Source organism: Oncorhynchus mykiss, chromosome 1 (genome assembly GCF_013265735.2).
Source record: "Oncorhynchus mykiss isolate Arlee chromosome 1, USDA_OmykA_1.1, whole genome shotgun sequence".
In the NCBI taxonomy this organism is placed as follows: domain Eukaryota; kingdom Metazoa; phylum Chordata; class Actinopteri; order Salmoniformes; family Salmonidae; genus Oncorhynchus; species Oncorhynchus mykiss.
In genome coordinates, this window is record NC_048565.1 from 75,155,168 (window position 1) to 75,183,001 (window position 27,834).

The following is a 27,834-nucleotide window of genomic DNA, read 5'->3' on the forward strand; positions in this document are numbered from 1 at the left end:
ACGTTCCAGCGAGCACGGGGTTTCATGCAGTTTCTCAGTCCCACACTGCCATCGCCGCTGTGGAGGCAGTAGTGCGCATGAAGATCCACACACTTTTCTGGTCCTTTGTTGCGGAAATCGAAGATGACTTAACTTCGACAGACTCTCAGCTGGCCAGGTAGTAAGCCATCCATCACGACATCAAATTTTCTTTGAATTGGTAGGCCACTCTTGAGAATGAATGCTAATCATTTTTGGGGGTGTCTTTGTTGCCCAAAGTAGTTTGTTGATTGCTGAAGTTTGCTTGAGCTTTTTTCCATTGCAAGAAGTTGAAATAAGCATATAAGCTTGTTTCTTATGTCTAGAGAAAGTTAAATATTGTCAACAATATAAACTGGGAAGTGTTGCTTGCTTGTGATCCGTGCTATCATAATAGCAGGAAACAAAGTGCTTGGGAAATTGTGTTTTCAGGGACGATATTGAAAGGCTGTAACCCCAACACAAATGATTATCGTGTTTTATGTATCTTAAAATAGGCTACTGCACAATGTAATTGAGGAACAAGTTAAATACCGTGTTGCGATGCTGCGTAAACTTGCTTGCTTTATAGCTGCCGGTTGCGCATGTTTCCACTGTAGTAGAATAGCGCATAGTCAAATAAGAGAATAGAAAGGAGTTGATTGAGAGATCATTTGCGTTGTGCGCAGTGCTTGGGCAACTGGGACAAAGCCTTCCTGTATTCAATGCTCCAGCTCTGTAACCCGGTTCAACTGAACCCCCCTCCACCCTTGTGTAGTAATACTTTTTTTCTCCGCAGCTCTCACCATGCCTGTGTAGCACATGTGTGAAACTTACTTCTCAGCCTTAAGTGTTGCCACTTGCAGCTGACTGCTACCTTTTCGTGTGGTGCTAACTGTTAAGACAGTTTCAGGAGGGTAGTCACATGTGCTCGCAAGGCAGCAGTCCTGGGTTTGAGCCTTGGTGTGAGCCAAATCAGGAGCAAGTGATGCTTGCTAATCAAGCCATGATGATCTTTACAATGGTGCCTTGACCCAGATATACAGTTGTGCTCAGCTCAATGCTGGGGCAGCTTTTGAGTACATTTGAGGGGTGAATGTAGTCAATGGGGATGTGTGAAACATACTTCTCAGCCTTGAGTGTGACTTCTACCTGCGCTGCTGAATTGCTAGCTTTTGGTGTGGTGCTGACTGGTAAGATGCTTTACGAGGGTGGCAAGGCCTGGGTTCAAGCCTGGTGTGACCCGAATCAGGAGGTACTCTCTTAGCAAGCAGTGTGCAGTAGCCCATCCTTTACACCTGCATACCCTCAAATATCCAGATTGGGAATTGTAGAGATCATGTGTTGTTATTATTGTTGTTGTAGGCACTTTGGGGTTTGTAAGTTGTCCCACTTTTAAGTCATGTTGTGTGCCTGTAACACTGGTCTGTTTCAAGAACTGCCAGTTGGAGGGAAGTGTGGCTTTCTTATCTCATTTTATTGACACCCTCCTCAGCACCGCAACCTGTGAAAAGATTGATAGTCATTTGAGGTGTTTCATGAGTCACACACACACAACCTTACAGAAAAACCACATGATTTCAAGTGAAATTGCACATGTAAACAAGTGTTTTGGGAACACTTAACATGGAACTACATGTAAAAACATGATCACATTAACTTCACATAAGATCACATGCCACTGGAAACACACTGGTTGAATCAATGTTGTTTCCATTTCATTTCAATGTTTTTGGAACACTTCACGTGAAATTCATGTGGGTTTTCCGTAAGGCCACACACACACACACACACAAACACACTGGGCAAGACTTCAGACTCTAGGCTCTAAAAATTAATAATAGAGTTGCACACTATATATAAGCTGTCTGTAATTTATTGGGTAAACCAATGTTTCAGCATCACTGTGATTTTTAAACAAGTCAGTTAAGAACAAATTCTTATTTACAATGACAGCCTACACTGGCCAAATTGTGCGCCAGCCTATGGGACTCCCAATCACAGCTGGTTAGAATACAGCCTGGATTTGAACCCGGGTGTCTGTAGTGATGCCTCAAGCGCTGCCTTAGACTGCTGCATTACTCGGGAGCCCCTCGTGTGATGGCACATGAGAAGGCACTGTGATGCCGAAATGTTCATGGTTTACCTAATAAATTACTGGGAGCTTGTATAGAGTGTCCGATTCTCTTTATTTTTTTATAGCCTACAGTTTACTCGCCGTTAGTCAGCACCTCTACTAACTTTTTTGAATGTGCGCCAGCTCATACTTTTCACACTCATCAACATATTTCAGCCTTTTATTGTAATTGAGTTCTGTAATTAACATCATCCTTCTCGTTTGTGGTTTTGCAGAGGAGGGTTCGCAGCTGGGGATGTCTTGATATGAGTCACTTTGTTCTTTGTTTGTGTTGCTGAGTGGAATGAAACACGTAGACTTGTGAAAAAATACTTTAGATGCAACTTTGAAGGTGTTCTGAATGGTATAATTCAGTTTGAAGGAGCTCAGACAACCAAACCGCCCCTACGCTCTCTTAACGAAACAATGTGTTGAGATTCAGGAGCTGGCAGGGAAATGCTGTACTGTAAGATTGCATTGTTTTTGGAGTCGTGTTTTGGACCATCGTTGGAGTGTGTAATGTAATTGCGTGACTACAGAATGTTTGGGTAGGCCTACACTGATTAAAGTACCACTGACGATGGAACACTTTGACTATGGGTTTGCCAGGGTCGTTTCATTTGGGACTAGGGAAGTTATTGTTACAGTATGTGTTTTTTGCCCTCTTGTTTGTGTTGTGGGAGAGATGGTTGATCTTTACTTCATGAACTAAATATCAGACAGGACTGGTTTTGTACCAGGAATGCCTACAGTGTACTTGTCTGTGTCTGTTCTCACCGTACTGGGACAGCCTGAAAGGAGGTATGCCTATGTGGGTTTATACACCTCTGTTCTCTCTTTACGGAGGTGGTTATTGGCAAATTAACTAAAGTGTAGTTTTAGTGAATGTACATACAGTAGTTGACCTTTCGTTTCTTGCTTGCATGTGAATTCACTCATTCACTTGAAAACGAATCTCAGTTCCACTGGCAAACTAGGTGGACAGTCAGGCTGAGATTGGATCAGCTCTAGTATCTAATTGCAAAAGGGATGTTGATAGGGGTAGACCACCAGGCCTGTGTGTGTCTGAGACAGTCTAAGGGCTGTTTGTTGAGGAAAGAACAGTTTTGTTTGTGTGTTGGTTCATACTTCTCAGCTATGGTGGGACATACAGTTATGATGACTAAGCCTGTGTCTACACTTGACACTTACATGTGACATATGCTATCGGAATACGAATCTTGCATTGAAAAGACGGTCTAGACACACAAAAGTCGCTTTGTGGTTTGATTGTGTTCAGATCCGGCTAATCACTTCAGGATATGGTCAGGGAGGCATTGTGTGCCGATTTCTCCACAGTCTGGACACAATCAGGCTACCGAAAGCACTCAGCACTCCTCTCACATATCTCCAGAATATTTGTGTTTTGGGACAGACAGGCATCTTTTCATTATAACGTTGGAGGAAACGCATTCCTAGTATGTGGAGAACATGTTTGCTGGCCTCAAATGCTAGCCAGCTAGCTAATATTTAGAAAAGCTTTTTTTGTTAGTCTAGAGTTATGCTAACTAGTTTGCAATCCCTTTAGCATTGCTTGCTAGTTTGCTGGCTAGCTACAGAGGTTAGCTGGCTACTTTACTACAGTAGTTAGCTATTTTCATCAGCGTCTGTTGTGTTATCATATTTAGACTATTCCTCCACTTGTAGAATGCGTACTGGTATTTGAATATAGCACGAGAACAGAGAGTGTGGGTAGGGTGGACACATGTACAGTTGAAGTCGGAAGTTTACATACACCTTAGCCAAATACATTTAAACTCAGTTTTCCACAATTCCTGACATTTAATCCTGGTAAAAAGTTCCTGTTTTAGGTCAGTTAGGATCACCACTTTATTTTAAGAATGTGATATGTCAGAATAATAGTAGAGGGAATTATTTATTTCAGCTTTAATTTCTTTCATCACATTCCCAGTGTGTCAGAAGTTTACATACTCAATTAGTATTTGGTAGCATTGCCTTTAAATTGTTGAACTTGGGTCAAATGTTTCGGGTAGCCTTCCACAAGCTTCCCACAATAAGTTGGGTAAATTTTGGCCCATTCCTCCTGACAGAGCTGGTGTGACTGAGACAGGTTTGTAGGCCTCCATGCTCGCACATGCTTTTTCAGTTCTGCCCACAAATTGTCTATAGGATTGATGTCCGGGCTTTGTGATGGCCACTCCAATACCTTGACATTGTTGTCCTAATGCCATTTTGCCACAACTTTGGAAGTATGCTTGGGGTTATTGTCTATCTGGAAAACCCATTTGTGACCAAGCTTTAACTTCCTGACTGATGTATTGAGAGGTTGCTTCAATATATCCACATAATTTTTTTCCCCCTCATGATGCCATCTATTTTGTGAAGTGCACCAGTCCTTCCTGCAGCAAAGCACCCCCACAACATGATGCTGCCACCCCTGTGCTTCACTTTTGGGATGGTGTTCTTCGGCTTGCAAGCCTCCCCCTTTTTCCTCCAAACATAACGAAGGTCATTATGGCCAAACAGTTCTATTTTTGTTTCATCAGACCAGAGGACATTTTTCCAAAAAGTATGATCTTTGTCTCCATGTGCAGTTGCAAACCGCAGTCTGGCTTTTTTATGGCGGTTTTGGAGCAGTGTCTTCTTCCTGGTTGAGCTGCCTTCCAGGTTATGTCGGTATTGGACTCGTTTTACTGTGGATATAGATACTTCTGTACCTGTTTCCTTCAGCATTTTCACAAGGTCCTTTGCTGTTGTTCTGGGATTGATTTGTACTTTTCACACCAAAGTACATTCATTTCTAGGAGACAGAACACGTCTCCTTCCTGAGTGGTATGATGGCTGCGTGGTCCCATGGTGTTTATACTTGTGTACTATTGTTTGTACAGATGAACGTGGTACCTTCAGGCGTTTAGAAATATCTCCCAAGGATGAACCAGACTTGTGGAGGTCTACACATTTTTTTCTGAGATCTTGGCTGATTTCTTTTGATTTTCCCATGATGTCAAGCAAAGAGGCACTGCGTTTAAGGTAGGCCTTGAAATACATCCACAGGTACACCTCCAATTGACTCAAAGGATGTCAATTAGCCTATCAGAAGCTTCTAAAGCCAATACATCATTTTCTGGAATTTTCCAAGCCGTTTAAAGGCCCACTCAACTTAGTGTATGTAAACCTCTGAACCATTGGAATTGCGATACAGTGAAATCATCGGTCTGTAAACAATTGTTGGAAAAATGACTTGTGTCATGCACAAAGTAGATGCCCTAACTGACTTGCCAAAACTATTGTTTGTTAACACAAAATTTGTGGAGTGATTGAAAAACGAGTTTTAATGACACCAACCTAAGTGTATGTAAACTTCCGACTTCAACTGTAAATGTAGATGCACGACGTGTTCGGAATTCCATGATCGGAACTCGGGTATCAGGATGCAAAAGCTGCATGAACTGTCAAGTCTAGACATGGCCTAAGCTTCGTCTTGCTTTTTATACGCAGCATTGTTTAGTGTCACAAAGATTGAAGATCATATCTTCCTCAAACCTTTCCAGACAATCTGTTGATATCAAACGACTGTGCTATGTCTTAATTTGTATGCACTTGCATGGTATAGTACAACTTTGTTTACAGTCTTCCAGAGTATAGGCCTCATTCAAGGAATCGCTGCCTATGTTTCTGCCAAAGTAGATTTGCATGACAATCACGATCTCCCAAACTATCCAATGCCTTGTTAAAAAATGTCTTTACTTGCTTCAATTTCTTATTTTTAGCACAGTCAAATCGTAAATGCTGGAATCTACATGTGAAAGACAGTCAAGTCGAACAGGGTTGTCTCAGATAGCTAGGCAGGCGGTAGGCAGACAAGAGGGACTTGTTTTGGACATGGGATAGCTGCAGTAATTTATGGAGGTAATTAAGCAGAGTTGGTTTTTAAAGGGGATCACTCTGTGCTCCTGTGTGTGCTTAAGACGCACACATTTGCAAGGCTTTTGTGTGCGCGTGTCCCTATTAAGGCTTCATTCTCTGAGTGGGCAGCTGCGTGCCTGTCTGCGAGGCACTGGACCATACTCTCCCTCTCTCTCTGTCGCCCTCTCACTTTATCTCTCTCCTTTGCTCTCTCCCCTCTTTCTGTGGTTTCCTGGCCCGAGGCGTTATGCAAAGCCTCCAGAAAGAAGGATTGTTAGCCATGCCAGTCTGTGCCTCTGTGTTGCACACATTTGATTTTAACGACAGCCCTTTCTCTCTTTCTGTGTGACCTTCAGTCATAACTGCTCTGCTTCGCCCACAGCGTCAAATGCTGTGAGCCGAGTTCAAAACAAAAAGTTATGTTCCACGGTCTCCCCCACGTCTCTGTGTGTACATCTCATTTACATGATGCGTTTTGTAAATGTTACGTCTCGAACGCCCACAGAGTCTAAGATGGACTGCTGAGAAGAAAGGAGGCATTCTGGCATACACCAGAGCAACCTTCCCCAACCCCCTGCAAATGACTAGATCTGGTTTCAGATTAAAAGCATTCTGGGAAGGGAAGACATTTTTAAAGCCCTGTGACACATTGCACCATCAGTGTGTCCCACCACCACATCCGTGTGTCCCACCACTAGTCTGAAATGGCTTCCTTTCATTTTCTTCATTACCACTGATTGGTGAGAGGCCTGATAAGAAGCCTTATGATGAGATGGACAACCACCACTAATGGACATTCACCCTGAATTCCCTTCTGACAACTGAAGTGACCTCATGTTTTTTTTTTTTTTTGTCATTCACTATCATAAGACGTCTGTTATGAATGACAAAGGAGTCATTCTTCTGTTTATCCTTCTCCTTTCTCCCTGCTTTTCTGAACGACACTGCATATTTCCTGTCTGAATCACTCAAGGTTTGGATAGACTTTCTGTTGATGCTGTCTAGAGTGTAATCTGTCAATTATACACCCCTAAAAAAAGCAATCGTATGTTTCCATTGTTTTATGGCGTAGACAGTCTAAATAAAAGCATTAGCAAGCAGATCCTGTTTTCCATGCTAGTTCTGAAGCAGTGGCCTGCACTTCACAGTATTTGCCACAGTTTCTCTGCCAAGATGTTTCGCCTCTCACAATTGAGGTTTAATGAGCTGAGCGAAATCATGTTTCTTTCATCTGGTCATAATGGTAGCGAAATTAGTGTTGGTGTGTTTTGGCAATCCCTTTACCCTACACCTTCATCTTTTACACTATGTGAACGTAGAACTTTTATTATGACAGTGTTTACACTCTACTGTGAAATAATTAGCAATCATCTCTAATATATCATTTTGCAGGATCAATACGTGACTGTGATGACCCTGCGTCATGAGAAGACACACCTGTAGATTTGTGTAGTAGACACCTACGGGTCGTTAGTAACACACACGCACGCATGACAGCCAGCCTGGCGGAGGTAAGACAGAGTACAGAAAGATCAACGCATTCTCAGCTGCTGAAAATCCAATTCTCACACATTTACATTAAGATGATAAAAGAGCTGAAGGTGATCATCTGCCATTATATTAGTATGAAAGTATTGTATGGAAAGAATAACACGTAGCCTAATCCATCTATTATGTTCCACAGAGATTTTGCTGTGATAATGCTCAGCAGGTAGCCTAGCGGTTAAGAGCGTTGAGCCAGTAACTGAGAGGTTGCTGATTTGAATCCCTGAGCCGACTAAGTGAAAAGTCTGTCTGTGCAAGGCCCGTAACCCACTTACCCTCGTTCCAAGTATGCACACGAACACCCACAAAGTCATTGAGACCGTTACCAAGCAAGTAGCAGATGGATGTTTGGTTGAATAAGTCATACACTCATTCATGAGAAAGGTGAGCATGTCATGACTCAATGGAATTCCCATAATTTCCCATCATCCTAGGGCTGGGAAATATATTGTGAATAAGCAGTATACCGGTATGAAATTGGACTACTTCACTGTCAGTTTTGCCCTAATTTGGTTGAGTATAAAACTATCCCTTTAGAATGAATTGTTGCCAGTATAGAGTAATGCACTACTCATAAAACATATTTAGAACTATTATTATTCAGAAACATAAAATATCGCCATACCGTCAAAATAATATGATATTTTGGTCATAACATCACCCTCCACACCAAACACACCCACACCATTCATCCCCTAGCTCCCACAAAATGAGACCTTCAGTGTTATGTAACTTTCTTGGAGAGGAGTGGTACCCGGGACGTGTGATTATGGGGTTGGAAGTGACTTTCTTTATAACGTCACCTATTTAAACACCGTAGGAGTGGCCTCCTTAGCTGTGATGGAGCCCTGAGCGTGGGATTAACCATCATGGTCTGGTCTGGAGGCTCTCATGTAACATATCCCTGGTGGATTAGGGCCTGGTTAATGTGCATAGAGCAGCCTGTCAGGGGTAATGGGAGAAACCACATGCTGAGGGAGAGAGGGGAGAGGGGATGAGAGCGGAGGTAATTAGTAGGGTACCTGATGTGTGAAGAGCCCTGGAATGCAAAGGCTTTTCCAGAAGGGGGTCTGTACCTCCTTTATTACCTCACACTTAGACCCACCCGGTTCAGTCTTGTTCTATAGATTAGGGATCATTTAAGAAGAAGAAGAAGTGATGCTAAATCAGCTTTGACAAGCATAGCATCACTGGACAGGAACAGGGATTGCGGTGTCTGAAGTCCATCTCTCAAGCTTGAACTAATGTACTCCACTGATAAGGAAGTGATGTACTGTCTAGATATGACTGTCCTAGTTTCTAACATCCAGGTCAGAGGTTGGCCTTTTTCCACATGAGGACATGTCCGTGTAATGCAGCATATGTTACACATCCATACTGTAGCATGCTTGCCCTTGTAGACTAGGAATTGTACAGATCAATCAGCAGCAATGTCCTGTAGTGAGGAAACGCAGAGAGATGTTGCAGTAGTTTGAAAAAAAACATTGGCACATCTGGATGGATGTGTTGACGACATCTTGATGTTTACTATGTGGACAATAAAAGTGGATGTGAAAGCAAGATGGGATATTGCACAAGTTGACTGTGTTCCTCCTTTTCTGATTGAGGGTCAGTGTGTGTGTGTGTGTGTGTGTGTGTGTGTGTGTGTAGCACCAGCTACAGTATTTGTGTGTGAGAGACTGATTATAGCTTTGACAAGGCTTTGTGGATTTCCTTTGGCGGTTTTTCTTATCAAATGTTAGCTAATGAGGTGGTTGCTGCTGCTCACCAACACCCTGAAATAGAGTGCTGACTTGTGAGCACAGGGGAAGTGTTATTTGTGTATGTGTCGGTAATTTAAAATGGCAACACATTTTGCACTCCGGTGTGGCGTGGGGGGGGGGGTTACATGTCAGTGCCGTGGAAACCTCGCTCAAGAAAGGTGTGTTTCTCTGGAAACTCTTTCTCAAGAAAGGTGTTTCTTCTCTCTGTTGTTTTTCCCCTTTGTTACAGGACTGGGTTGTCATGGTCACTGCTCTTCTTTCAGAGATAAAGAAGTGAATGGCCTTTCAAAGTCCTCATAGAGATAAAGCCTTTATTTGTGTAGAATCAACTTGAAGGCCAAAATCAACCGCCGTTTTACCGCACATCAAGTCAGACGATGTCAAGTAAAACCTTTAATGAATGAGAGCTGCTTTGTTTGTGTTCTCACCAAGCTCCTGTTGCATGATGGGGTGGCGTTTTTGGACAAAGTGTCCAGCCAACGGGTGCTGGGGGGATGGCCGGAGGGCGGCTTGGTATGCTGTGACCTCTCCAGCCTTGCTTTACGACCTCAACATGAGAAAGGGCTGACCCAGCATTAACTAGAGAGTGATAGCTCTCCTCTGCAGTAACTACATCCAATCAGTGATGGACACCAAACACTGTGCCACAAAACCTTACAGGGACCCATATTGTCCCCCCCAGGCGCCCATTCACAATTCACATGTGCACAGGAAGCAGGGAGAGTATCGATAACGTCATCACATCATCCAAAAACATGGCAGACATTTGATGAATATAAAAGGTTAAAGCTGCAATATGTAACTTTTTTGGGTGACCTGACCAAATTCACATAGAAATGTAAGTTATAGATCTGTCATTTTCATTGAAAGCAAGTCTAAGAAATGGTAGATCTCTTTTATGTGCACTATTTCTATGCTTCCAGTTCTTACGTTTTGTTTTTGTGTCTTGTACTTTCGGTTTTGTACAAAAGCTTCAAACGGCTGAAAATACAATATTTTCGTTTATGTAAAAGAGATTTCACAGTGGTTTAGATGGTACAATGATTCTCTACACAATTAAATTAGGCAAATTATTAGAAGTTTAGCAACCAGGAAATGGAGGAGCATTTTCTGGTTGCTAATATTTTAATATCTTGGAAAAAGTGATGGAACAATAATAGGCCTCAGCGACAATAATTTGTATAATTCAATGGATGTTTTTTGCACAAAGGTGATGACTAAAGTGTTTTATTAGGAATTTTCTAATCTGACTTCTCTGTGGCCGTCTATTGAAATTGTATTTCTGGGACGGGGGTCTGTTAAACTGCAGTACCGAAGCAAAACAGTAGGAGCAGTAGAAACCGGGAACCCTAGTCCCTTGGCATGGTGATGTTACGAGTACAGTCCTTTCTGCCTCTCCTCAGTAATTAACCCTTGAGAGCCAAGAGGCCTGTGCGCAGACCCAACTTCTATAATGAAGAAAAATCTGTTTAGAATTACTGTTAGGTACAGTACTTCCCCTATGGAATTGGATCATAATTAACTTTTTTCCTTTTAGGGATTTATAAATGCAATTGCTATTGCCATTTAGTATGATCCTTTTTGGACCTTAACCTGAATTGGAGCCAAGTGCAGTAGAATTTACCCAGGTATGAAACATTATTTAACCCTTTACACTTGTGGGAATTGGCATATATGGATAGTTTATATGGTAGCAATTGAAAGGGAACAGTTTGGAGATCATGGGAACATTGTTAAACCAAAGGTGAGTCCACTACAGGTCACCTGACACAACACTAAATCCAAACATCTACTGTACTTTTCGCCACATTTTTTTGATAACAAAATCTGAAAATACTCTGGATAACATAATAAGACTATTCCTGGAATGAAAGGACTAACTGGTATCTCCATGTGGCCACAGTTCCTAAGCAATTTCAATGCACTTTTATGACTCAAAGAAGAGACTTCAACTTTAAGGTACTGTACCGTTGAGGAACCAGGGCAAGCACACTTGTAGTTGTTTAGTTCGGAACACAACCTTGCTTCCCCGCCATACCACCATTACAGTTGTTTAAGCAATCCAAAAATTGTCCAATATAAATCTCAATCTGGGTTCCTATTCCTATGCCAAGAGGCCTAACTAAGTTCTAAAAATACTAGTGTTCGACTTGAGCAAGGCAATTCAGAGAAACAGGTTGTATATAGAAAGGAGTCAGGTGTGTGTGCCACAATGACTTTTCCTCACAATAAACAAACAGGCTCATTCTTGAGAAACTTGAGAATGACCCAGGGTATAACGTCATGTTTTCTTGTAACTGTACACCAAATATAGTGATCATAAACGGTGACAATCTATGATTTGGAAATGTTCAGTGCACATTGGGACTCACAGGTGTTTGGCTTATCTGTATGACATCATAGTTGTATTTATAATAATCCTCAACATCTCATCTTTTTAAAATACACTGAACAATAATATAAACGCAATAATTTCACAGATTTTACGGAGTTACAATTCATATAAGGAAATTCATTATGCCCATTTCTATGGATTTCACCTGACTGGGAATACAGATATGCATCTGGTAGTGACAGATATCTTTTAAAAAAAGGTAGGGGCGTGGATCAGAAAACCAGTCAGTATCTGGTGTGATCACCATTTGCCTCATGCAGTGCGACACATCTCCTTTGTATAGAGTTGATCAGGCTGTTGATTGTGGCTGGATGTCTGGTGAGTATGAAGGCCATGGAAGAACTAGGACATTTTCAGCTTTCAGGAATTGTGTACAAATCCTTGGGCGCAGCATTATCATGCTGAAATATGAAGTAATGGTGGCAGATGAATGGCACGACAATGGGCCTCAGGATCTCGTCACGGTATCTCTGTGCATTAAATGCAATTGTGTTTGTTGTCTGTAGTTTATGCCTGCCCGTACCATAACCCCACTGCCATCAGCAAACCGCTCGCCCCCAACGCCATACAAAAAAAAAAAACGGGAAGAGCACACTTCTCCAGCGTGCCAGTGGTCATCGAAGGTGAGCATTTGCCCACTGAAGTCAGTTACGACGCCGAACTGCAGTCAGGTCAAGACCCTGGTGAGGATGACGAGCACAGTTTGTGCAGAAATTCTTCAGTTGTACAAACCCACAGTTTGTTTCATCAGCTGTCCAGGTGGCTGGTCTCAGATGATCCCGCAGGTGAAGAATCCGGATGTGGAGGTCCTGGGCTGGCTTGGTTACACATGGCCTGCTGTTGTGAGGCTCGTTGAACATACTGCCAAATTCTCGAAAATGTGTTGGAGGCGGCTTATGTTAGAAAATGAACATTCAATTATCTGGCAATAGCTCTGGTGGACATTCCTGCAGTCAACATGCCAATTGCACACTCCCTCAACTTTAGACATTGGCCTCCCGAGTGGTGCAGCGGTCAAAGGCACTTCATCGCAGTGCTTGAGGCGTCACTACAAACCTGGGTTCAATCCCAGGCTGTGTCACAACCAACCGGGAGTCCCATAGGGCGGTTCACAATTGGCCCAGCGTTGGAGGGTTTGGCTGGCTCCATGCTGTCATGAGACCGGAGAGGAGAGCAGAGGACATGAGGATGGGAAATGTTCCTAGTCTCTTTTTCCCTTGTGGGTGGAGGATTGGGTGGAGGACAGCCCGCAGGGGCTGATGCCCTCATTATTTCAACTCCTTTGTTTCCCACAGTTGGCAAGCACAGTACCCCTTTCTTTGTCATATAGTATATTAATGCAACCTTAACGTCCAGTACATTCTCTCCTCTCCAACTGACCCATCCTTTTTCTATCCTCATCCCTTACATGCTCCCACTTCATTGAACCATATCTTATGGAGAACCCAGAACAGTCATGGGGTTAGTTGAGGAGCTCTGGAGACTGTGGTAGCTGTGTCCGTTGGCCCACAGTAGAAACTGCAAGCTGTCATTAGTAGGCTGTTGATTGGAGAATAAGGCCTGGACCTTTCTAATCAGCTGTTTTGCATGCTATTCCTGATATAACCTAGCTCTGTCTGTCGGGGGGGGGATTCAACTGCACATTTTGGATTAGCTCCCTGGTGTTGTGAGTGAAAGATTCGAAGAGGAGGATTCAGTAAAGAGTGAGCCTGTGCTGTACTGTGTTTGTGGTGTCCCAGCCCAGTGGACTGACTGTATGTGTTTAGACTCGTCTCTCTAAGGGCCCTACTGCCTGCTATACAGACACACCCACAAGGACCAATCCTCCTTTCCTCCTCGCCCTGCGCCTGGGGACACACTGGTGGTGTGATGGTAAAGATCATTATGACACGTACTGCAATCATGGCGTGCTCACGCACATTTGTGCCCATTTGCAAATATGCACCCACGCATGCCGGGCGCCATAATGGCATGCACACATTTTTATGGATTGTAATATTTGTGTGTGCTCACCAAATCTCTCTCTTTCTGTCTGTTGTTGCACAGGGATTGGCTGAATAGCGAGAGACGCTCCCCTACCAACGAGGACACTCTGCGGATGAGAGGTGGTCGTCTGCCCGTCCAAACTGCCCAAAAGACCATCTCCCCATCCGTCCTCACCTAAGATGGCTTCCCACGGCCTTCTCCTGCACTGGAACGGACTGGAGCAGAGCTGTGCCCTACCATGGTGATCATCTTCTCAAAAACACTGGAAAAGAAGAAAGGTGGCGATCATGTAAGGGCTAAGGACACTGAATATTTGCTGCTGGTAGGTAAAACTCTGCTAGCTAGACCTATAACTGAAGTAGTGCAACAAGTTCCTTACAGGTGCCTCTCTCTCCACCAGCCTTGGAAACATGAGACTTGGGCTTTCTATTGGCTTCTCTACAATACAGCCTATTGTAGTTTTTGGCAAGGTGCTCGCCACCAAGGTGTATTCATATGGCCTCTACGTTGGTCCTTCTAAATACATTGTATATTATTCTACCTCAGTGTTCAAATCAAGCAATTTGGGTAAAAAGGCTTAGTTTTAGTTTTACCTCTTTATAACCCTCACTGTGTACTGTAAGGGGTCATCGCAGTTCTGAATGCTGACATTACACTGTATTGCTGTGACTCCTAGTAATGTTAATGACTGCTGCTTTGCCCTATTTCTCTATGAGCCAGCCTGCACCACCCTGCCTGTTATTTTCTCTGAATTGTGTGTGTGTGTGTGCACTCCTTCGTGTTCGATGCCTGAAAAGTTATGTACGGACATGTTTGGAGTCTGAGTAAATGAGCCTAGTCTAAGCCATATCCTCTTTGTCTGTTTTTCCCTGTCTATCCCTCCATCTGTCTGTCAACAGCGTGAGCGCCACACCATGAGCAGAGGGACTACCCTCTTCTCCTGTGGCACTGTGGGTGAGTGCATCCCTCTCCCCTTCACTCAGACTGTCCTCACCATAACGCTTCTTATTGTCTCCTCTTAGGCTTTATTGACCTGGGCTGTTGTGGAAACTGGTTGAATTGAACAATCTGCTTTTCATGTCCTCCGTGCTTTTCATAAAAACTGTCTCATTATTTGTTCCCATTCGCTCGTGTTCATTTCCTTTGTCTTGTTCACCAGCTTGATGCCTCGTTACAAGCTCCCCTATAACGGTTTCTGCCTGTCCTCCTCCTGTCTCATCTCGCCCTCATGTCTGGTGTGCACCTGCCGTCACACAGAGCTGTGTACTGCACTCATGGGACTTAACTGTAACGGAGTGTTGTTTTGCCTTTGTCAATGGTTCCCTTTTGGTTCGGTGAACGTCATGCTCCTTATCCCCTCCGCCCGTGTTGAAAGACAAGCCACTGTAAATCAGAGTCTCATTGGACCCCGCCATGTCGTCTGTTCAATGTACCCGCGAGTGGTTAACGGGATGCACGTCCCACAACTGCTGTTTCTACTGTTACAACTGGCATCACAAGACGTGTTATATATACTATTGGCTTCAGGTGGGATTTCAGTCCTTTTTCAACACATTTTTCACTGGGCTAGTTGAACCTTTTTCGATGTTTTCTCCTGTTGTTATTTTGTATGCTAGACATTCTTGTCAGGTCATGTTGTTGTTTTTTGGGACTGAAACAAAGACTTCTGCCCACCAAAAATGGAGAGAAGCATTTGAAGGGATGGGTTTGGACAGGGGTGGGCCACTTGCTGCCAATTGGGTATCAATAGAGTTCTGTGTTAGCTTTGAGCTCAGTAGTGGCAAAATTAGCTAGAACCAGTGTGGTAGGTGTTTTGCCTGTGACGAGTAATGTTGGCATAGTCATTTGTCAAATTCTATCTGAATTTAAACCAATCATTGGTGTAGGAAGCCATCCACTTTCACAGAATAATAAGCCTAGCTAGCCTATCCTGCTAACCAAACCAGCTGTCAGACACATTTCCCCTGGGATGGCTGCTACCATAATGTTAGGTAGCAATAAGTTGTGCTTAGCAAAGAGATGTTGAGAAGCAATGAAGGGAATGCCCAGACACCTAGCTGCCTCTCTGCCAACATTCATAGGACCTTTTGAAGTTTTCGTTCAGTCTGAGAAAAACCCATCAACAGTCAATCAAGTGGTAGAGCATTGACTTGAATGTTTGTTTTGTGACTGGTAGGGGTGTTGGGCAAACACCACTGTTAACTTGCCACGAGCAGGCGTAGGGTTTGTTAGCTAAGCGTTCTGTGACAACTGCAATGCTATATAATACAAAATGTGATTTGATTAATGACACACTGCCAGGTAGCTTGTATAATCCTGTACTACCAGAAAGCTCAGGCTATTGCCCTGCCACTATGCAACTGAAAGGTCTACCCAACCCAGGAGCTAGCAGCTCTGTTCCAGCAGGTAGTGTTCTGTCAAGCAGTGCAGCCTGGGTCGATCCAATCCCCTGTCTGTAGCTAGCCATTCTTCTACTATCCTGTCTCCACCTTAACCGGGCATCTAGACCTTGAGTGATGCGCTTCATCTCTCTCTCTATTAAAACTCCTACCGATGTGACCATACTCACTTCACACAGAATTGTCTCTAACCAAGAGCTGCTACTGCTGGCCTATTCTCCCTCTGGCCTCAGGCTGCTTACTGTCTATTGTTTTCTAAAGTGAGGTGCGCGTTTTGGGGTACATGTGGTTATTTACTCGGTTGATCATCCTAACGCGCATGCGTGAAGAAGCTGCACACGGCACCTCACCCTGGAAGGTCAGCCCTGCTGTCCATTTCATTATTGTTTCACATGAAGCTAGCCTCTAGAGGAGATGAAGTGGGATTTTTCACAACTCTGTTAGATGGCATAAGGGGCCTTATGTTAGAGGGGACACGCAGTAAGGAGGAGCATGATATGATAGTAATGATTTCAGCTTAGGCCCCTGATACAATAACTTTCCATCTGTTCTGTCCTGATTTATATGTCCACTTTTTGATTACATTTTGTCAAATTAAATTATATGTATAAGTGTTCGTTCATATATGTGTGTGTGTGTGTGTTTGTATGTTTTATAAGTGTGTCCATGTGTTCCAGAGGCAGACAGGTGGCTGGAGCTTGGCCGAGGCTGTGCCATCCAGCGAGGGACGCCCTGCGAGTCCGGCGCCAGTCTGGAGAGCCTGTGGGATGTTCTGCCCGAGGAGTGCCAGCGGAGGAGCCTGGTCTGGGGCCACGAGGTTGGCCCTGCCACCGCCATCACCAGCCTCATTCGAGACCTTAACCTTGGCGATGCCAAGCTGGCAGCCACCCAGTCCCTGGCCCTCGCCAACTCCCCTTCAGCCTCCACGGCACCCCCTAGCAAGCGCCAGTGCCGCTCACTCTCCTTCTCAGAAGAGTTTGGTGGCTGCCGGTCTTCATGGAGACCTCAGGTGTCGCGAGTGTGGACGGCGGTGGAGAAGAGGAGGTGCCACAGTGGGGGGAGTGTGCATCGCTGCTCTGGAGGAGGTGGTATAGGAGGTGGTGGAGGTTATTCAGGGGGTCATTTTCCTGCCATGCAGCGGAGCTCCAGTTTCAGCCTACCCTCACGGTCCAACAACCCCACAGACGGGGCTTTGGAGCTTCCCTGCTTCACCCAGCGCCTACCCCTTCACCCCCTGTTCACTGCCTCCCCTACGTCCCCCTCCCACCACCACTACCACCACTCCCTCAGGCCCCTCTCCTTGTCCCATGAGCAGATCAGCCTGCCAGAGCACCACAGGGAGGGGGCCAGCTCCCCGGACTTCACCCAAGAGATGGGGAGACGTGCTGGACAGAGGGCAGGGGGGACTGGGGGCCTGTCCCGGAGCAAGTCCCAGCCCTGCGTCCTGAACGATAAAAAGATTGGCATGAAGCGCAGGAGACCAGAGGATGCACAGGAACCACGGCCCTCCCTGGACCTGGCCAAGATGACCCAGGTTAGTAGCCACTGAGACACACACACCCTAATGGTCTGTCAGGAGTGTCTGACCATACCAAATGACAGAGGCAGCTGTAGATCAAAACATATTAGTGGATTTTGATTATGTTATAATGACTCAGACATTTCACAGAGCTTTATCCTTATTTACTCATCTCGATTAAGAATAGATCAAGTTTCATCCAAGTCTTTACACAGCTTTAATACCTTTAATAACCTGAGTACATAAGGTTAGATCAGGCCAAACAAAATGACTACAGAGGAATACTTCTGTTCAGAGATGGGGAACGTTCAAGGCTTCTTTCTCTGTGTCTGATCTGGTGGGGGATTAAAACGGGCTGTATTACGTTTTCTGGGTCAGTGGTTTGTAGCGCAGAGGGTAAGTGTTTTCAAGCCTCCCCTTTGGGAAGTGGCATTAACTAAGGAGCATTTCTTGTGTTCCGTCATGCTTCACACTGCCATGCTCTACCTCACTCGGCTCCGGTTATCATTTCATTGACTCTGTTGGGTAAGCACACGATGCAAAGGTTGAACCCACACAGTCCACTTCCCTGCCTACATTTTTAGCTGGATCACATTCTGCCTGGCCTGGGGGTGGCTTGTTTGTGTAATGTCAGAGGAAGTTGTGGAACTGCTCTGTGATTACTACTTGATGGCTCCATATAGACTGGATGGATACAGTTTAATTTTGCACGTTGATCGCAGCTAATTAATGTTGAGACGGCACTATATGCAGTCTTCAATGACCCAAGACTTGTCTGGCTCACTTGGCCCTATCCCTCTGACCAATGCGTCTCCCTTGAGAATAGGCTGAGAGCACAGTTTGGAATTTAAACCCAACACGTATAAGGCTCCTCCAGGACTAGCTCAGTGTAAACACTGATGAAGATAGCTGATATTACTGTGTGCCTCTCCGCCCTCCCTGCTCAGAGGTCCCCTGTCCTCTCTAGAGATCTCTAAATCTGTCCTAGAAAGCATCCAACCTCAACCCTCCCCCGCCCCCCTTCCTGTTCTCTTCCCCCTCTCGAAGAAACTGTTCCTAGCCACACTGAGGGGATAGCCAAGGTTGAATCAACAAGTGTTCAGTAATGGAGCCTAGCATGTTTCCTATGTCCATGCCAGCCGCTAAGAGAGGAAAACCAAGAGCATTTTCATTATCCACACCAGTTACCTCCTCTCTCTGGAATTCCCCAGTACGCCTCTCCAATGGCTCACAGGCTTTTCTTTTGGCATCGAGACTACCCGAATAGAGGCTAGTTTTTTTTATAACCTTGTTTTTGTTTTGGGTTGGGATTGCTCGACTGCGCTTTAGCATTGTGTGAGGAGGACTGATGAGATCGTGTGGTGCGGGTTTGATCAGTAGTTTCAAGCCTCACACGCATGAAACCAGATATCCACTTACCGGTCGGTATTTACTCTCTCACAACACAGAATACTGTAGGTCACAAAAGCCTACTGACACATGGATATACAAACACATTGTCACAGATGCACACACCCAAACTCAGTCACTCTCAGTCAAACTCAGTCCTGGTGAGTATAGTAAGGTTTAGGTAAGGTAATGAGTATGACCCTTTAGCAGACTCTCCTATCCAGAGCGATTTACAGTTAGTGCATTCATCTTAAGATAGCTAGGTGGGACAACCACATATCACTGTCATAGTAAGTACATTTTCCCTGGATAAAGTAGCCATCAGCAAAGTCAGGGCTAGTAAGGAGGGAAAAGCCAAGTGTGTGTGTGTGTGTGTGTGTGTGTGTGTGTTTAAATTACAAAAGGCTTTTTGGGGGGGGATTTAAGGTACTATTCGAAAAGGTAGGGTTTCAGATGTTTTCTGCTTGACTGCTATACTGAAACACAAGCAGAAACAGTCTGTATACAGCACTGCAGATGTACTGTATCTCCATATAACTGTACTGTATGTATTAAACTATGAACATGGTTGTTATTTTTGTACTGATTAATTGGGTCGTCATTAGTTACTACAGCCCCAAAGTCATAATTTTGTCTAAACCCTGCCTATTTCCACAATCTCTTTTCTTAAAATCTGATTTTAAACCTAATCTTAACCACACTGCTAACCTTATGCCAAACCTTAAATGAAGGCCCGAAAAGCACATTTTTGTTTTAATTTGTTTTTACTATATAGCCAATTTTGACTTTGTGGCTGGGATACTGTAACTAGTGACAACATTTGTAATGCAGGTTTATGGGCGAGGGGTACGACAGACCCAGAGAGGTGTAGTGGTCTCTGGATGAGGACAGATGAGGAGTGTTAACTGTTGGTTGGTTAAAAAGGAAGTGTTGAGCCGGAAGTTTTAGGCTGGTTACAAAATGTGTTCTGCCTGACATTAAGAGAGAATGAATGGAATAGATTTGATTGTATGGAAATCTGTCCTCTCCAATCCAAGTAGGATTGGTGGGGGAATCATTGAATTGTCTTTTAATTGAGATGTTCATTTGTTATGTCACTCTGTTCATATTTATTGACCTTTTGGTTTGTGTGGGAAGCAACTCAGATTGACTTTAACGAGCATAATTGCATGAGAATGTGATTGCCCAATTTTCTCAGAGGCTGTTTTTACATGTGAAAGTGATTCAAAAGGGCAAATCCACCTTCAGTCACTGTGGGTGTGTATGCATATGTCATGACTGTATGATGGTGAACATTAAAAGTGAATGCTTCTTCATGTATGAGAGTTGGGCCTTACCCAGTGAATAACACACACACACTCTGTGTAGAGAAACTAGGTGTGAGGTGTCAGGACTAGGTTTACATTGATTGGTTAAATTATCAAGGTGTTGCTGTTGCATCATGTAGACCTACCAGCGCTCTTATGACCTCTGTCAAGACTACATCTAAGGGAACTACAGTGTTTGGCTACAGTGAGAATAAAATGTTTGTTATTCAGCAGGTGGAACATGTTGTACATCCATCCCCCTTGTGTTTTGGATCAAATGACTTGTATAACATTTTTTATAACTAAAAGAAGATAGACCACAGCCTGTCGTTTTCAAATGGGAACAAATGAGTCATAGTGGGCAGAACAAGCACGGAGGTGGGCAGAGCCAAGCACGAGCTAGCGAGATCTTATTGGCGCGTTCTAGCATGCATGTGCATATTTCCGTTAGAGAATGCCTACTCTGTGAAGTGAGCATGTGCAATAACTCAATTTGCCTTTTCACTCCTTCTAAACAATGCATTTTTATTTTTTACTTTGGCAAAGAGTAAAGTCTACAAAACGTAGTCAACTCTGTTTGTAACATATATTTTAGTTTTGGTAACAGAACATGTTATTGAAATGTTTCATCGATGAGAAAATGAGCAGGAATGTCGTCCAAAATCCATAGAATTCCATCTTCTCCCACTGCCGGCCACTGGGCTTCCCCTCACTACCATATTTGGTAGTGAGTGGAAACGCCAAGCGGATGCTTCACATTTATACATACGGTGAAATATCTGTCTCATTGTTTTATCTGTGTTTGTATTATGTGTCCAGCGCATGTTGTAGATCAGAGATCATCAACTAGATTCAGGCGTGGGCCTATTTGTTTCTTGAGCGGATGGTCAGGGGGCCAGAACATAATTAAAAATCATTTATAGACCGCAAATTGATCTTGAGAAGCCCAAGCACATATAATATTTGACTGAAACATAATAATTTCAAACTTCGCTTACATTTGTATACAATCACAAATACACTACATGACCAAAAGTATGTGGATACCTGCTCGTCGAACATCTCATTCCAAAATCATTAATATGGAGTTGGTCCCCCCCTTTGCTGTTGTAACAGCCACTCTTCTGGGAAGGCTTTCCACTAGATGTTGGAACATTGCTGCAGGGATTCACATCCATTCAGCCACAAGAGCATTTGTGAGGTTGGGCACTGATGTTGGGCGATTAGGCTTTGCTTGCAGTCGGCGTTCCAATTCAGCCCAAAGGTGTTTGATGGGGTTACGGTCAGGGCTCTGTGCAGGCCAGTAAAGTTCTTCCACACCTATTACGACAAACCATTTCTGTATGTAACTCGCTTTGTTCACGGGGGTATTGTCATGCTGAAACAGTAAGGGCCTTCCCCAAACTGTTGGGGTAGGTAATGTGTTTCCACTGCTGCAGAGTCCAATGGCGGCGAGCTTTACACCACTCCAACCGATGCTTGTCTTTGCGCATGGTGATCTTAGGCTTGTGTGCTGCTGCTCGGCCATGGAAACCCATTTCATGAAGCTCCCGACTAACAGTTTTTGTGCTGATGTTGCTTCCAGAGGTAGTTTGGAACTCGGTAGTGAGTGTTGCAACCAAGAACAGACTATTTTTACACGCTTCAGCACTTGGCGGTCCTGTTCTGTGAGCTTGTGGCCTACCACTTCGCGGCTGAGCCGTTGTTGCTCCTAGACATTTAAACTTCACAATAACAGCACTTACAGTTGACCGGGGCAGCTCTGGCAGGATAGAAAGTTGACAAACTGACTTGTTAGAAAGGTGAGATCCTGTGATGGTGCCACGTTATAAGTCACTGAGTTCTAAAGTAAGGCCATTCTACTGCCAATGTTTGTCTATGGAGATTGCATGGCTGTATGCTCGATTTTGATACACCTTTCAGCAATGGATATGGCTGAAATAGCCGAATCCACTAATTTGAAGGGCTATCCACTTTTTGTAAACTGTGCCTTCAGAAACTATTCAGACCCTTTGACATTTTTCAAATTTTGTTACGTTACAGCCTTATTCTAATTATTATTATTTATTTATTTAATCCTCAGTAATCTACACACAATCCTTCATAATGATGTGCAAAGCTGCCATTAAGGCAAAGGGTGGCTACTTTGAAGAATCTCAAATAAACAAATCAAAATATATTTTATAATACTATTTTGGTTACTACATGATTCCATATGTATTATTTCATAGTTTTGATGTCTTCACTATTGTTCTACGATGTAGAAAATAGTGAAAATAAAGAAAAACCCTTGAATGAGTAGGTGTGTACTGTTGTGTGTGTGTGTGTGTGTGTGTGTATATCCCTCAGCCATACTGATGCAATGGGGTGTGAATTGTGTGGATGCGTGTTGTGCTAATGGGCTAAGGTCCAGCCACCATGGGGAATTTGTGTGTGTCTGAGAGAACTTGCAGGGTAGAGAGAGGGGGGGGTATTTATTTCTCCCTAAATCTCCCCTGCTGGCGGATGGCTGGCAGAGGAGTCTTGTGGCCTATTAATATCTCCTCATTGGCCCGAGTTCAGGCTCATAAAATGAAGGGGGGCGCTCTCTATCCCTTCTCTCCTCCCCCCATTTCTGGAATGATAGGCATGGCGAGCATAGCTGAGCTGAAGTCCTTGCGGGGTTGTGGGAACACCTAAGTAGGTGGGTGTGGTGGCGGGGTGTGGCGTGGGGCCCTGCTGTGACAGCAAACTATACACACATGCACACACAGGTAGATCTGCTAAACTAGTCATAGTCTGTCTGTCTGTCTGCCAGTTATGGGTTAAGCTCTACTTCCCTCCCTTTCCTGTCCCTCCCTGTCCTCTCCCTCTGTGTGCTGTCCTGTCCCTCCCTGTCCTCTCCCTCTGTGTGCTGTCCTCTCCCTCCCTGTCCTGTCCTCTCCCTCCATGTCCCTCCCAGTCCTCTCCCTCCCTGTCCTCTCCCTCTGTGTGCTGTCCTCTCCCTCCCAGTCCTCTCCCTCCCTGTCTTGTCCCTCCCTGTCCTCTCCCTCCGTGTGCTGTCCTGTCCCTCCCTGCCATGTCCCTCCCTATCCTGTACTGTGTTGTCCTGTCCCTCCCTCCCAGTCCTCTCCCTCCATGTGCTGTCCTGTCCCTCCCAGTCCTCTCCCTCCATGTGCTGTCCTGTCCCTCCCTGTCTTGTCCCTCCCTGTCCTCTCCCTCCATGTGCTGTCCTGTCCCTCCCAGTCCTCTCCCTCCATGTGCTGTCCTGTCCCTCCCTGCCATGTCCCTCCCTATCCTGTACTGTGCTGTCCTGTCCCTCCCTGTCCTGTCTCTCCCTTTCCTGTACTGTCCCTCCCCTCCTTGTCGTGCCCCTCCTTGTCCTGTCCTTTCTTGTTCTTTTTCCTCCTGTGTGCCTGTGTGTGTTTGCTCCAGGAGGTCTCTCTCTCTCCACCCCATAACACACTGTCTCTCTGGGGGCGACTTGTTGTGCCAGTACCATGCTTTTTAAATGAAGCTAGGAAATACGCTCTGATGAAGAGCTGTATGAGTAGCACTGTTTTGCCAGCTTGTTAGTAGGGTGTTGTTTTGACTGTTTGTTCACAGCCCCATTATCTAGGGGGATATTTCCTTAACCTCTTAGCCCTGTGTGTGTGTGTTTGTGTGTTCCCACACTAGCAGCTGTCTACACTATCCAGCTAGAACAAAATGCTATGCGCCTTCTAGGACTGGAGGGGCTGACAGGACTGTGTGTGTATATGGGGGTTACTCAAGGGAGGTGCTCTAGAGGAACAAAAAGCTGGGTAAACTTCAGAGTATTAAAGCTCCTTACCCCAAATCCTGGTTGTAGCCCAGGAGGATTTAATGGGAAGCATATTGCAGAGAATACCCTCCTCCTGCCGTCCACTTCTCCCCCTTCTCTCTCCTCAGTGGGCTATAGGAGGGGTTACTACAGGGGTCGAAGAAAGAGGGTGAGGCCCTCAACAACACAAAAGTGTGTGACAGAAATGCCCAACGGTGCCATTAAATACTGGTGTTTACATCCATTCCCTTTCCTTGTCTGTATTTTCTTTTTGAGGTAACTAGAGCGAAGCATTGGCCTCCAGTGTTCACCTGACATACAGTATTATAATATATTGTAGGTGTACCAGAGTATGTCTGAATGTTAGCCCTGCTCAGGTTTTAGCCACCGACTGTAAAGCTGACGTCCAAAGGTAGTAAACATTAAAGTTATATGAACGTATCACTTTATATTTATTGAAACATTGAAATGCCTTTTTGCTTCTTTCTCTCATAACAAGCACGTTTTGTAAAAAAAACTTTTGGTAAAAGAAGTGAATGAGGAATTGGAGGAACCGTGGGCTTTAGGAACACATCTCTATTCACCTCCAACATCTGCTACTGGGAGAGAGGGACGCTTAACCCTTTCACGGCTGGAATGTCTGTGGTCTGGCTCTATTGGAAGGCGGAGGGAAAGTCATTTAATGAGGGGACACGTTTTTTTTTTTAGGGAAGCAAACATTACACAATAAGGCGTCAGTACCACATTCAGTACGTATACTGACACAGATGGAAAAATATGCATATGAACCGTCCTTAAATGCCTAGAGTAGCCTACACCATTCTGAATATAGATGTTATGTTGATGATACAGGTTCACATATGGGTGTAGACATAGGGGTATCTTGCATTGACAGTTGGCACACAAAGAAGTGAAACTCAGTCAGCCCTGTGTTGGGCCACATGGGATGTGCTAATCAAGGTTAAGGTCAGGCGTTAACAACCAAACACGTGCACACCGCCACACGCACAGCTCTTCACATAACACATGGTCAAACTCTCTCTCTCTCTCTCGCTCATTAGTAGATGCACAGTCTCTCGCTCTTGAGCACACAAGTCGTTGTAACACAAATAGCCTGCTTTGCATACCTTGCCTGGGCACAGTGTGTTTGGTGTACACACATGTCTGGTCTCTGAAAGGAGAGATCACACCCTGAGTAAACAGAGAGCTGCTCCAGAGTCATTTTTTTTTTCTCTCCTCAGGGCTTGTGACGTCCATTTACCAGGAACACACAAACACTCTCTCTCTCGCAATAGCAATAACCGTACCTAACCCCCTTTGTCCAACACACGATTATTCATAAGGGTCAACTAGATGATGGGTGTATGAGTTGGCCAGTGCAGTTCAGGAGGTTTACCAAGCTAGGTCAAGCCAGACAATTGGAGGAATCGTATATAGAACATTGTAAGTCTTCAGGAAAGTTTGTCACTTTTTTAGTCTGTTGTGTGTTTTAGTTCCTCATCCCCTCAGTGCAGCAGGACAGGGAGACCCATGGGGTTGGGAGGAAGAGGATACCTTTGTGGTTTGCAGCTGATTGCACCATGTCATCATTCCACTGTGTTTCCTCGAACTGAGTGACTTACCAGAACATTAACAAAACTAGCTCCCTAGTGGGAGGGTGAGCTCAGCTCCACCGGTGAAGCAGGAGTCACACACCCACAGGCCATAAAGGTCAAGCTCTCAGGTTTCTCTCAACAACTCAGTGTTCCAGATGACTTAATGACATTTCTGAAGTGTACATGCATAGGTTTTGTGACCTGAATCAAGATTGAACAGTGAGACGACGATACTATAAATATTTTTTGTGTTGTTATAAAGTTATCCTAATATCTCCCTTTTACCTCGCATCTCTTCTCTCAAACAGAAACTCCAGACGTTCCACAGCTTGAGCTGCCCTGGGTTCTCTGGTCCGGACAGCTGTCGCTCATACATGCCCCCGCCCTCCACCAGGAGCTTGAGCCAATCGGAATCTGACTTCGCCTGTGCGTCTGACCTATGTGCTGAGACTCAACAGGAAGTGGACGAGGAGGAGGATGACTCTTCTTATAAAGAGCTGGACAGTGACTCAGCGTGTAGCCTGGACTCCAGGCCCGGGTCCCCATGCAGGGGAGGGGGGGAGAGAATGGGGCAGGGACACACCCCCTGGAAGGGTGAGTATGGGACAGAGAAGGACATCTACCAGCTGGGGGGTGAGCTGGACATTGACCAGATCGAGAGGAACTGAATGCAACCTGAAGCCTTTGGATAAAGGATTGTCATAACCTTTTGTGAAGGCTGAGGAATGTTTCCGAAGGATTGCAGGAGAATTTGGAATTTCATGACCACGAGAAGGATGCCTTATGTATGATAGGTGGATATTGAGCAGGTTGAAATGACCTCAGAGAGAGGAACCTAGCGATTTTAGACAGTGGTTTTTGGAACATTATAAGGATGTTTGTAAATGCAGTGGGGGGGGGGGTTGTATTGTGTGTAATGTCAACGAAGGACAAAGCACGTGGAAGTGTCAATAGAAGGTGTTGCATGTTGAATTGGCAGATGGCTTCTTTGGTTGAACTTTGAGATCCTGCAGAACAAACAGTTGTTTTGAACTGTCTCGTTGTCTTTCTGAATCTAAAGGCAGTGGCTTTCGCTTGGCGACGTGCAGCCTAACTCAGGAGTGGGAAAGTGAGGGATAGTCTTTAATACCTCCAAAAAGCCCTCTCTCCTCTTAGCCTGAGTACCTCCCTATACACCTGGACTGAACTGCAGCAGGAATATGCTACAACTTCTGCTTTTCTCTACCAGAATGGGGGGGGGACATGATGGACCGGGAGAGAGGGATGAAATAGAAGAGGAGAGAAACAGTATTTTTTTCTCATAGACATCACCTTGACACTTTTCTTCAACTATACCTGCAGGAAGGACACTCCCTGTTGAATTCCAAGTTAGCCCTTAGCCTCTATACCCTAGCCCCTATACTCTAGGCACTCCTGTAGATATGAAAGGAAGATGGTACCAGTATTATGGTCATTTCTTCACCTTCCCTTCTAACAGGCGGTGTGGAGTTTTCACCATATTGCTTACCTATCCAAGGGTTTCAGATTGCCTAGGGGATAGGGGTCAATTTGGAATTCCGAAGGTGTTCACACACCATCGCTGAATGTAAATAAGCTTTTAATGGGTTTGGAAATAACAGGCCATTTGGTCGGTCAGATACATGTGTTGTCTTTACACCTCAGAATACCCTACTCGAAACAAACCTTTTGTGACGTTTAATAGATTCTAATATGCAAAATGTATATTTGAATAAACACTGAGTTTTAAGTTTTCAGTTCTAATATCAATGTATATTTTTCTAAATGTATTTTTTTTATGATCTGTTTGTGAAGGATCTGAATTAAGAGGCTTTTCTTTAACAGGATAGACATGAAATAAAAACACAAACTGCCTCTGCTGTGGTCCATGTTGTTTCTTCATTACCAGGGAAGGGTGCCATTATACATGGTACAGCTTGACATTCAGCCTTCATGTCATAATACATACCTACAGTAGATATGCTTCTGATCTGATGTCCTCTAATTGTTTCATAAAGTCATTTAACTGCCATTGACTTTGGCACATCATGCCACGCAAGCTGTTTATACCCTGTGATGGATAGGGTCAGTTAGGTAAACATCCGTGTGCTATAGGATACCGTTACACAGCCCACCGGC

The 27,834-nt window shown here is 44.5% G+C and overlaps 1 protein-coding gene across 3 annotated transcripts; it reads left to right on the forward strand.

Annotated features, from left to right (window-relative positions):
* Positions 1-27,570, forward strand: LOC110529425 (protein FAM53B). Of its 3 annotated transcripts, none has more exons than XM_036985380.1 (5): positions 1-157; positions 13,769-14,030; positions 14,608-14,662; positions 16,785-17,641; positions 26,007-27,570. In XM_036985380.1, the coding sequence occupies exons 2-5, from the start codon at positions 13,947-13,949 to the stop codon at positions 26,364-26,366; spliced, it is 1,356 nt and encodes a 451-aa protein (XP_036841275.1). In that variant the 5' UTR covers positions 1-157; positions 13,769-13,946; the 3' UTR covers positions 26,367-27,570. The 3 variants fall into 3 exon arrangements, with proteins under 3 accessions (XP_036841275.1, XP_036841280.1, XP_036841271.1); XM_036985385.1 differs by lacking the exon at positions 1-157 and adding an exon at positions 13,395-13,594; XM_036985376.1 differs by lacking the exons at positions 1-157; positions 13,769-14,030 and adding an exon at positions 14,868-15,235 and having other exon boundaries at positions 14,621-14,662.
* Positions 27,571-27,834: the final 264 nt, after the last annotated feature.

Coding starts and splice junctions, on each gene's coding strand:
- LOC110529425 (XM_036985376.1), top strand. CDS start 14,872: ATGCCTCGTTACAAGCTCCCCTATAACGGTTTCTGCCTGTCCTCCTCC. Junction 15,236..16,784: donor ATATATACTATTGGCTTCAG/GTGGGATTTCAG, acceptor CATGTGTTCCAG/AGGCAGACAGGTGGCTGGAG. Junction 17,642..26,006: donor ACCTGGCCAAGATGACCCAG/GTTAGTAGCCAC, acceptor TCTCTCAAACAG/AAACTCCAGACGTTCCACAG.